Source organism: Culex quinquefasciatus, chromosome 3 (genome assembly GCF_015732765.1).
Source record: "Culex quinquefasciatus strain JHB chromosome 3, VPISU_Cqui_1.0_pri_paternal, whole genome shotgun sequence".
Lineage (NCBI taxonomy): Eukaryota > Metazoa > Arthropoda > Insecta > Diptera > Culicidae > Culex > Culex quinquefasciatus.
In genome coordinates, this window is record NC_051863.1 from 83,894,176 (window position 1) to 83,906,023 (window position 11,848).

The 11,848-nt window shown below is 40.5% G+C and overlaps 2 protein-coding genes across 2 annotated transcripts; both read left to right on the plus strand.

Annotated features, from left to right (window-relative positions):
- The first annotated feature begins 1,540 nt into the window (after positions 1-1,540).
- LOC6034040 (enhancer of polycomb homolog 1) lies at positions 1,541-3,330 on the plus strand. Its single transcript, XM_001844368.2, has 5 exons — positions 1,541-1,924; positions 1,982-2,152; positions 2,212-2,452; positions 2,512-2,771; positions 2,829-3,330. The coding sequence occupies exons 1-3, from the start codon at positions 1,740-1,742 to the stop codon at positions 2,306-2,308; spliced, it is 453 nt and encodes a 150-aa protein (XP_001844420.1). The 5' UTR covers positions 1,541-1,739; the 3' UTR covers positions 2,309-2,452; positions 2,512-2,771; positions 2,829-3,330.
- A 1,220-nt stretch (positions 3,331-4,550) lies between these two features.
- On the plus strand, positions 4,551-9,591 carry LOC6034041 (ATP-binding cassette sub-family F member 2). Its single transcript, XM_001844369.2, is given in 5 exon segments — positions 4,551-4,643; positions 4,646-4,700; positions 4,780-5,076; positions 7,750-9,032; positions 9,092-9,591. Coding segments are annotated over 5 exon segments (1,806 nt in total). The 5' UTR covers positions 4,551-4,577; the 3' UTR covers positions 9,197-9,591.
- The last annotated feature ends 2,257 nt before the right edge of the window (positions 9,592-11,848 follow it).

Sequence of the window (11,848 nt, forward strand, 5' to 3'; positions counted from 1 at the left end):
TGAACGTTCGCAAAATAAATAAACATAAACAACCTGCCTTAGCAACGGGTTTTCGTCAAAAAAAAAAAAAAAAAACTAAACTCACTGTGATAGAAAATTACTGTGATGAAAATAATTGCGCAGGACTCTAGTAAAGTGCAAAATGCGCAATACTGAAATTTCAGTTTTTTTTTGACAGCTAATTTATTATACGATCAGTACCTTGCTGGTCTCCACAACGGGCACAACCGTAGGTTCAACGACCGACGAAATAGGCGGCGGGCCAGATGCGGGCATAAAAATGTCAAAACCTCTCCCCCCCCCCCTCACATCGTCTCGCCATCCAGCTGCCCTTTGTTGACAAACAAACGGAGCACGCGGTCGCATGATGGCGGCAATGAGCCAGAATTAGAGGTGATCATTTGGATAAAAATGAAACTTTTTTCAATGAAAAATAATGTTTTTCCGACTGAATAAAAAATTTGCGAGCATGTTCAAACAATTACTCCTGATGTCGAAGAAGTGATTAAAAATAAAAATTTTAATCCATAATTTTTCTATAAATTGAACTTTTTTACTCCAATTGGGAACCCCTAGGTCTATCCACGACCATTTCCAATGACCGTGAGAAGATGCCAGCAAAATCCAGCTACCAGCTAAAGCGATGTATGCACTTCGGAAGGGATCGGTCAAGAAAAATTTCAAATGGGCAGCAGCGGCAGCGGAAGCAAGCCAGAGAGGGTGAAGAAAAGCCCCAAGAAAACGGTCCCTCTCCTTTGCTCTGCTCTTTGTAAAGCTGTTTCTTGACCCCTTTACTTCCAATCTCCATACTAGCCTTAAATCCACAATACATCATAAAAGAGCTAATATTTAACTTTCTAAATACACCTTCCAAAATTACACATTTTTTTGTTGTGTAAATTGAGATAACTATTTGTCATAATGTATGTAGTTACATAGTTCTGACTATGCGGGAACCAATTTAAGGCTAGTCTGGAGATCGGAAGGAAAGGGGTCAAGAAACAGCTTTACGAAAGGCAGAACAAAATAGAGTTATCTACGTGCGCATGTATTGCGTGTACGTACACGAAAAAGATTGAGGTTAAATTTTGTACCCGCCAACAAAACAAATGGGGTGCTAGTGTGCGCGAGCTCGGGCTTAGATAACTATATAGAGGGAGCGTTTTCTTGGGTATTTTCTTCACCCTCTATGGCTTGCTTTCGCTGCCGCTGCAGCCCATTTGATTTTTTTCTTGACCGATTCCTTCCGAAGTGCATACACTGAAGATAAAAATTACGACCAAAATGTGTCGATGGTACACATTGGATGGTTAAACCGCGTTGTTTTGAAATCGATGTGTCGATTCTACACATTGCGCTGGTTTCTGCTCAAAAAGCCATCCAATGTGTAAATTTTTCTTTTGCCAGCTTTATCAAAGTTGCCGTTGGGTGTCGCCACCAGTCTTGGACTTTGACGTTAGTGGAAGCGTGGAAAACATGCGGTTTTCTGAGTCTGCCAAAAGATTGGTAATTTTTCTTGATTTTTTCAATGTTTTCTTAACTTATTAATCCAAAAAATATTTTTTATAGGTTGCTTAAATTTCGGACTTGTAACGCTAAGCCATAACTGCAAGCGTTTCAAGTCACGGCCAGGGTCATCGTGGCGGTACAAAGTTTCAACTTCAACGAGATCCGCCCCGAATTTTCTGCCGGAACCGCAGTCATCGCGCCGGAAAGCACGAGTTTCCTACGCGACCAACATGAAGAATTTGGATTCGTTTGCCGAGGACACCCGTTTGAAGTGGTGGCCAACACCCACTGGTACGGTCGGTGAAGACGGAGAGCAGGGGCAACATCACACCGAACAATCCGTATCTGACATTCCGGCGGCGAACCGAAAAGATGCAAACCAAGAAGAACCGTACGAGAAGATGCTAAAGCTAAGGTAAGTTCGTCGGAGCTGATTCAGGTATCTCAATTAAATCTCTTCCAACTCTTCCAGGCGGGATCTGAGCCGAGCGGTGACGCTGCTGGAGATGATCAAGCGGCACGAGAATCTCAAGCGTGAACAGCTGCACCTCAGCATCGAGGTGTATGAGAAGCGGTACCAGGCGCAGGACTTTGCCGGCCAGATGTTGGCCGAGTTCGCCTCGAACTCAACCAAGGCGTCACGGTTGGTTCCCCAATCCGGTCGACGATCGTCACAGATTGTAACGCTCCTTTCCCTTTTAGTCCCGCGTTCGCGCCAGTCTACTCAAACAAGTACTCGTCGCACCACAAGGCGATGGCCGGTTGCCACTGGGTCCGGTGCGGTTGTATACGGCGGTAGCGGTTCTTTGTCGCAGAACCAAGGTGGCGGCTGTTCGCGGAACAAACGGGAGGACGGAACTTGCCAACCTGCAGGATGCAACCACCCCGGAAGATGAGTACGCGTACGCCTAAACTGCGGAGCAAGTTTAGTCAATATTATACGGTAAGTTATTCAATCATGCTTCGAGATTAGTTTAATATTTCAAATCGTCTCATTTTTAGCCCATCACGAAAGGTTTCGGAAATCGGCCCTTGGTATCGAAGGAAGAGAACGGACCGGACGTTACGTGCAACATTGCGGACCTGTTGCGGATAACCTGCCAGCTCAGTAGACACCTTTCTCTTGATCTGGCCGAACAGAGTGACTTTAACGGGTTGGACGGCAACCGGAAACTGCTTGTGTATGAGCAGGATGAGCACTAGCACGGGTCGTATCACACCTTGAAGGATTATTCTAGTGGTAGTGGAACGGCCGGACACACGTAAGTTTAAGAATAATCACAATCATATTCAACTCTTCTAATCTCATTTTTTTCCAGAATCCCAAACGAATCTTCGAGAACGCTTTTCCGGTCCCCTGACTGGACGCACTGAATGCTACGAGACAAAATGTTCGACCAGTACACGGTTCCGTTCTCCCAGGCGACATATTTGCGCCGTCGCTCTTCGTCCAGCTCGGATAGATCCAGCAGCAGCGGTTTCGATTCGTCCGACTCGGACTCAAGCTCCAGCAGTTGGTCGCGGACTCGTCCTCCCGGCGGCCACCGGCGAAGAAGCGCAGTTCTAGCTCGGATTGTGCAAGTAGCGGGACAAAGACTGACCAAGAAGTCTGAAAGATAGCGTCGTTGGATGGAACGAAGCGGATCGTGACGAAGAAGGTTGCGGGGAGCACGTGACGAAGATCCGGGTGAACGAAACAGGTTGACGAGTGCTGGAGCGCGCTCGTGTAGTTCCACTACCGACACTATTTGTGACGGTTACGAAGCGGCATCAAACCACGGTGACAAATCGAAATTTGCGCATTTGAAGTGCTGCGAAAATTTTGTGGGTATGAATTATAAATGTTAATTAACTAGTTGTTTGAATAAAATGTTTAAAAATGTATTTTAATTTAAATAAACTAAGGGAAAAGAAAAATTTAATATTTGATCCACTCTCCAACAGGTGGCAGCACAATATTCTCGCTATTCATGAGCTTCTTATTTTTGCCACCAGGTGGCCACCACCAAAACAAAAGTTACACATTGGATGCGTTTTTGCCCAGAATCCAGCCAATGTGTTCCAGGCTGTTTACACGGCGCAATGGTTCAAGCGTGGTCTTGTGCGAAAATGGTTGGATTCTACACTTTTTGGTGTAATTCTGATCTTCAGTGTACACTCAACCCCCGGTGGTTGGTCTCTTTTTCGTTTGATTTTTTTAGTTTGTACCTCGTTGGTTGCTCAAAGTCAAACTAAAAAGTGACGACCTGTCACTTTTTACACGGAGCTTACGCACACTATCAAAACAAACGTTTGATAGTATGTGTGAACTCCGTGTAAAAGGGGTGTCAAACTAAAAAGTGACCCCGTTCGTGTGACATCAGTTGGTGTCAAATTTGGTGTCAAACCATCGGGGTTTGAGTGTACAACAAACTACAAATTACTAAAATGAACCCAAATTTTAATTTGAAATGATTTTGCTTAACCGTGTATACCTATCCCTGCTGTAGTTGTTCCGCATTCGCAGACCTCCCATCTGTCACACGGAACATGTGTGAACTGTCACTCCCATCGACACGACCGCGCTCCTTCCTTTCGTCTCGTCAAGGCAGAGAGAAAATTTGCAGGTTTGTGAATTCTCTTTTTTAATCGATATTACGGGTGAATATTAGCTTCTAAACGTGCGTTTTGTGGTGTAAATAGTAGTTCGGGTTAAGGGTTAAGTATTTAGCTAGTTTACCGATCAATTAACGCAAAGTTTAGCCTACAAATTGGAAAACCAAAGTTGGCACTGAAATTTCATTGTTCGCAACTCTTTTCTTCCTCTTTGCTCCAACCCAATGCATCTTTCATGCGCACCTTCCCGCAGCACGCAAGAGGAAGCGCAAAAGAGTAGGCAACAGCAGGCCGCGTTGAGAAAGCTTCGATTTGACTCATCTTTTCTCTGTCTCTAAAACCACTTTCTTCACTACCTGCAGGGGGAAAAGCAGAACAGCTGCTTCCGTGCAGTTTTGAATCGCAGTAGGTGGAAGCACACAAATAATTTTCAATTCGTTTTCCAGTGTTTTTCCACTACCAAAGCAACCACGATGGCTCCCGACAAGAAGCAAAAAGGACGCAACAAGAAGATCACCCTTGTGCAAGGCTCCAAAAGGATGACAAGGCCACGACCAACGGTGCGACCAACGGAACGGCCGAGATGACCGAGGAAGGTAAGATTGGCCGATCTGTTTCTAGAGTTCAAGGTTGATCTGTTTTGCTGTAAAATATTGACTTTTTTTTTTCTTGCAGAGGCACTTTGCGCCAAGTTGGATGAAGAGGCGCGAATCAACGCGGAGGCCAGAGCCTGCACCGGGTCGCTGGCCGTGCATCCACGCTCCCGGGACATCAAGATTGCCAACTTTTCCATCACGTTCTTCGGTAGTGAAATGCTGCAAGATACCATGCTCGAGTTGAACTGTGGCCGTCGTTACGGTTTGCTCGGAGCCAACGGATGTGGTAAATCCTCTCTGCTGGCGGTGTTGGGAAACCGTGAGGTTCCCATTCCGGACCACATCGACATCTTCCACTTGACCCGGGAGATTCCAGGTAATAATGTCTTGTCCCACCGAATGCAGTAGAGCCTGATCTACAACAGGAAACTCGCAGGATCGCAGACGCAACCGCAAGTTTTGATCACATACAAATCAATCTGATCTTCTACAATGACAATGTTAGCACCATATTCTGTACTAAAATGCATGAATGTGTAAAATAAGTTAAAATACGACGATCTTGTTACAAGTTATTCTGGTGCCAGACATTTACAGTGGAAGTGAATCGGAAGTTATTTTCATGGACATGAGAAATTCGATTCCACGACAAGGGAACAACAATCGTGAAGTGGTCAATAACTCAAGCGTTCCTGTGGGTCCAGTTCCTGCCATATAACATCCAGGACGGCATCGGGGATGTATTTGATGGCTGATCCTGTCGTGTGTTGCTTGCTGTACATCGTGCGGTACCAGGTCCACTGCCGAAAGCTCTGCTGATCAAGGCAGATTAAAAAGAACTCAAGAAAAGGGAAGATTCAAGTGGAACGTGACGAGAGAATTGCAGGGATGCCCTTTTTGTAGATTTCGTTTTTATTTTATTTTATTATTTTTCAGAGCATTTTATTATTAATTTCTGAGTATAAGATACTCGAATTGTTCATCTAGCGGTGTGTGTTTCAAGACCAAGTTACCCGCGGGTATGGGGATCATACATAGGGGAAGGTGGGGCAAGACGACCATATGGAGCAAGAGGAATCATTCGTACGGTCATGATTTTTACCATTTTGATTATTTCTAGTATGAGGAATTGTTGCTAGCAATGCAATTAGCTGATTCTACTAACACATAACCGCCAAAACGACGTAAACCACACGGAGCATAAGATTTAATGAAGTTTTTTCAAAACTTTGGTTTTATTATAATATTTGGAAAGTACAAAATAAGGTTTAGGGTTCGTTTTCGTTCGCTCATTAAAAAGAGCCGCTCTTTTGAACGGCTCTTTTGAACGGCTCTTTCGCTCTTTTTAAAAATGTTGATGAAAATGTTTTTTTTTTTTAAGAATCGTATGATTTTAAAAGTTATTTCACACTGGACTTTTACAAATTATTTGATAATAAAATTAAAACTGAAAACGAGAAGATGTCCTTGAAAACCATTGGTCTCTATGTAAAGATTTCTACTCGAACCGAAACATTCGAGTAATTGAATGGCATCCAAACTTAAATCTGAGATTGGAAAAATTGCTATTAATTTTAAAATTGCGTTTATTTCTGCAAGAATTGAACTAATGCTGATATTTTATTTGGAGAAAACATTCTCTGTGAACTCTTTTCCACATTCTGATTTAATTGATAAAGTCTATAAACGCTCAAGTTGATTTGGACAGAAGGTTTTTTTTCAAAATCTCTAAACTATTCAGAAGATTTTTGATAATATTATGCAATTTGAAATGCTCAAATTTGTATTCCAGTAGTACTTTAATTTATAATCAGTTGTAAAGTGAAAAATAATTTCATGTTGTTTAAAAAAATCATTTTTTTTTGGTTTTTTTATAGGCATTGAAATATTTGAAATTGCATTTTCAATTTTCAAAAACAAATTTAATACTACATTTTTTGAAAATTCAATAAATTATATTTATAACAAAAATCATGCCATGTTGGGCCGGTTCTTTCCAAAGACTGAAGTTTAAAAAAGAACCGCGGTTCTTTTTTTGTGAGCCACGGTTCTTTCGCTCTTTTCAGTGAATCGGCTCTTTGAGCGGCTCGCTCTTTTTTTGCCCACCTCTAGTTTTAAGGCTCATTCTATCAAAATGCTATTTTTCCTAGATGAGTAGTGTTCTTACTAATGACTTGCACCTGTGATAAAGTATGATTTAACTTTTGGTTATTTTTGTTGAGAGCTTTTAAAAAATCTTGTTCAGGTGGGGCAAGTGTACCATATGGATTTTTAGTATGGAAAAAATTACGAATTGCTGCAACAAAATATTTTATTAGGAAATAAATACATAAAAGTACTTAAAAACAGATAAACAATCGTTAAAAAATAATTGTCCATACAAAATATATTGATATTATGAATATTTACTATTTATCCTCTTTTTCAGTTTTTTTTCGCTATTTTTCTTTAATCAAAAAATCAAAGAAAGTTTCAAATACATTTTAATCTGATGTTTCTAAGTGATAAAAGTTCAATTGTTAGCAAATTAACATGTTGTTTCATGCATTGTTCCTCTTGCCCCAACTGGTTGTTCGTCTTGCCCACTAGTTGAGTAGAAAGTACGGAAAATCAAAAAATTTGAAATCATTTTTTTACATTAAAAACCTGGATTTTTTAAAAACTTGCTCTATCAAAGTCTTAGTCAAGACCTGAAATAAGATGATTATTAAAAAATCTGACAGATTTTTCAACGTTTTTAATGGGTTATAACGAGCATTTCCTTAGCTTGTTAAAATTCCTCCACTTTCCCCTACATAAGAAAGTTTGATCATGCTTAACTCTCTAAGAAATCCTGCGAAAATTTTCATATACTTTAAAATTTAGAACTTGCGAACTGCGTCCTGCGTTTTTGATACAGAATCGCAGAACCGCAACATTGTCAATGTAAAAATTCAAATTGATTTGCTTGTGTTCAAAACTTGCGGTTGCGTCTACGATCCTGCGAGATTCCTGTTGTAGTTTAGACCCATGCTATAGTTGTTTTTTTTTTTTTAATTATCCAATTTAGCCAGCTCCAAGAGTGCGCTCCAGTGCGTCATGGAGGTGGACGCGGAACGCATCAAGCTGGAGAAAATGGCCGACGAGTTGGTTGACCAGGAAGATGACGAGTCCCAGGAACGGCTCATGGATATTTACGATCGTCTGGATGAAATGTCAGCGGATTGTGCGGAAGCGAAAGCTTCCTGACTTTTGCACGGTTTGGGTTTCAGCAAAGAGATGCAGGAAAAAGCCGCCAAGGACTTTTCCGGAGGTTGGCGTATGCGAATCGCACTGGCACGTGCGCTGTACGTGAAACCCCATCTCTTGCTGCTGGACGAACCTACAAACCATCTTGATCTGGACGCTTGCGTGTGGTTGGAGGAAGAATTGAAGACCTACAAACGTATTCTTGTCATTATTTCCCACTCGCAAGATTTCCTAAACGGCGTTTGCACCAACATTGTCCACATGACACAAAAACGGCTGAAATACTTCACGGGTAACTACGAACAATTTGTCAAGACGCGAATGGAACTGTTGGAAAACCAAATGAAGCAATACAACTGGGAGCAAGATCAGATAGCCCATATGAAGAACTACATTGCTCGTTTTGGTCACGGATCCGCCAAGCTAGCTCGTCAGGCGCAATCAAAGGAAAAGACCCTTGCCAAAATGATGGCCCAAGGTTTAACCGAAAAGGCCGTCGACGACAAGCAGCTTAACTTTTGTTTTCCGTCTTGCGGTACAATTCCGCCGCCTGTCATCATGGTACAGAACGTCAGCTTCCGATACAATGAAAAAACTCCGCACATCTATAAAAATCTTGAGTTTGGTATTGATCTGGACACCAGGTTGGCTTTGGTCGGACCCAACGGAGCTGGCAAGAGTACGCTGCTGAAACTGCTGTATGGAGATCTTGTGCCTACGTCCGGAATGATCCGCAAGAACTCACATTTGCGCATCGCTAGATATCATCAGCACTTGCACGAATTGCTTGACATGGACATGAGCCCCTTGGATTACATGTTGAAATCTTTCCCAGAAGTGGTGGAGCGAGAAGAAATGCGTAAGATCATCGGTCGCTATGGACTTACTGGCCGTCAACAGGTTTGTCCCATTCGACAACTGTCGGACGGACAGCGATGCCGCGTGGTGTTTGCTTACTTGGCATGGAAGAAGCCTCATCTGCTGCTGCTTGATGAACCTACTAATCACTTGGACATGGAGACCATTGACGCGCTGGCCGAAGCTATCAACGATTTCGAGGGTGGCCTTGTACTCGTTAGCCACGATTTCCGGCTTATCAACCAGGTAAGCATCATAATGTACTAGCTTATTTTTTTTTTTAAATTTTTTTTCTCATATTTTAGGTCGCGAACGAAATCTGGATTTGCGAGAATGGCAAAGTCACAAAATGGAACGGTAACATCCTGGACTATAAGGAGCACCTAAAGAAGAATATTATCAAGGATTAAACACAAATCAAACTAGAAACCGCTGCTATGATAATATCCGAATAAAATAAAAGTTAATACACAATATTCTAGCCTGCAAAAGCCACATTTGCAAAAGCATCAAACACGATATATAGGAAAATAATAGTGATAACGCAATAATGTTGACATGAAATTTAACTATCCACCAAAAACATTCACTAAAACTTCAGCAGCACAGCTCTTTGTCCTATTCTTAGCGCAAACCAATTTTATAGGGTAGGGGTTGGTGAACCACAGAACAAAGGTAACTAAACAATTAAAAAAAAAAAGTTGACTTTGTGCAAAAACGCAACAATGGTCGAAAAAAGCATTTGCAAGTATTCTACGCCTGCAGTAGATGCTAGCTTGCACAGAAAAAAAAAAACAAATCAAAAGTATTCACTCTGATGGCGGAAAGCAAGCAATTCATTTGGTTATAAAAGGATTAAAGAAAACAATATTGCTAAAACAGGGGCTCGATTCAAATTGGCATTTCATTTGTTGACATATTTATTTTTCCCAGCCCAATAAAACAAAGCCTTAACACCTTGGCTCAAATACGGATTGTGTTATGTTTGCTCATCACACTACCCTTTCCTATAGTGTCCGAAAATAGTTTCACCCGAGGTTTCACCACTCTAAAATCCATACTAGCAACAAATTAAGCTCAGTCTCGTTCCTCACACCAACCACTTTCAAAAATGTTTTTGTTTTGACCTGACGTCAGTTCGTCAGTGATACTTCGTTGATGAAAATTTTTGATGCAATTTAAAAAAAAAATGTTTTTCGACTGCTTTTCCAGGGTGCGGGGCAGAATGGGCCACCTTAGAAAACATGCCATTTCTTTGCATTTCTTCTAATACAACGTTGAAGGGAGATAAGAAGTGACTTAAGGGACATTTCTAACATAGTTTCCATGAAGTTTGATTACTTTTATAAAAAAATAGTCACTTACTGAAACAAACATTTTTGAATAAAGAGTTAATATGTTGTAATCAGACAGTATTTTTACAAATAAGCATCAAAACAAAGGGAGGTCCATTCTGCCCCCAAGTGGATTTTAATGTAACACTTCCACCACCAAGCCTCTAAATGATTTGAAGGTTCCGTTGTTGGTTGTTAACATTAGTAATAACATCTAGTAACAATATAAGCATTGAACAAACTTTTTAGAACAATCCAACTTTTCAGAAAGGAGCAATTCTCTGAGATTTCGGTGATTCGATTTTTTTTGCATATTTTAATCCGGTTGAAACTTTTTTTTTGTGCCTTCGGTATGCCCAAAGAAGCCATTTTCCATCATTAGTTTGTCCATATAAATTTCCATACAAATTTGGCAGCTGAAAATTCGAAAATCTGTATCTTTTGAAGGAATTTTTTGATCGATTTGGTGTCTTCGGCAAATTTGTAGGTATGGATAAGGACTACACTGAAAAAAATGATACACGGTAAAAAAAATGGTGATTTTTAATTGAACTTTTTGTCACTAAAACTTGATTTACAAAAAAAAACACTATTTTCAATTTTTTTAATTTTTGATATGTTTTAGTAGAGACCCTAAATAGGGAGACTGGTCTAAGTTTGCTAAATCGATCTGGCAACGTATGTTTTGAGCTTGGCAACACTGATAAGTTTTGCTGGGCGTAAAGGCAAATGCTCGTTTGGATACGTCAAACTCGTGTCTGTTTGGGTACGTCAAATTCACTTCGACCACACTGAAAGAAAGGCCCATAGTAATATTACATGTTTTACACATGAATCTGCCCCATACCACTTTGCATGTGAAAGTCATGTGTAAATCACATAGAAAATTTTCATCGCGCTGCATGTTCATACCTAGTGAAAATCACGTTAGCTTCATGTGTCGTTTCACGTGACTTTCATAAGAAATGCTTATGAAAATTAAATGGATTTCACTTTAAAATCAAATGTTTTTCAACTGCTTTTCAAGTGAAGATTTTTGGTAACCTTTTCTTTTTCTTTTTTATATTCATGTTTTGAAATAAAAATGCATTTCGTGCATTCATTAGTTTTCCATTTATTTTTTAAATATATATTACACTTTTAGTCTTCTTCGAGAACACACGTCACTTTTTCATTCACACTTCACACAAAAAATGCTCTCCGTATGAGCAGCAAACCGTGCTCTGCGCCACACACCGGGACCCTAGCGGGTCTCCTTGGACATTTCCGGATCCAACATGCCTCGATGGGGGTCAGTCATCATCCACAAAAAAAAATATATATTCAAATATGTACTTCAAAAAAAATTGAGGCAGCGGCGGCGAGAAGCAGACGAAAATTCCCTGGAAATATGTTTTAAAAAATGGTTAGGCATAAATTGTTGTCCAAAGAAATATTTAGAAAATACTTACCATAGTTTTAGAAATAATCCTGCCACAATTTGGGGAAAAAAGAACCTCTTTTCTGGCAAATAATCCAATTTAAACGCGAGAGCTCTGACTCAGATTTAAAGTGAGTGGCCATCTTGACTGAGACTATTTTTTTCTTTTCGAACTTCAATATCAAAACATTCGATAGTAACGTGAAATTCACTTGAAACCTAAAGGAAAAGTCGATTGGGGTGAATCGAAGTGCAATTCACGTGAATCTGGGATGAAAATCCCATGAAAAAAGAATGGATCAAGATCG

What these genes read in the sequence shown, in the direction of transcription:
- LOC6034040 (XM_001844368.2), top strand. Translation starts at nt 1,740, where the DNA reads ATGAAGAATTTGGATTCGTTTGCCGAGGACACCCGTTTGAAGTGGTGG. An exon ending in GAGAAGATGCTAAAGCTAAG is followed by an intron (nt 1,925 to 1,981) that starts GTAAGTTCGTCG and finishes CAACTCTTCCAG; the next exon opens with GCGGGATCTGAGCCGAGCGG. An exon ending in AACTCAACCAAGGCGTCACG is followed by an intron (nt 2,153 to 2,211) that starts GTTGGTTCCCCA and finishes TTTCCCTTTTAG; the next exon opens with TCCCGCGTTCGCGCCAGTCT.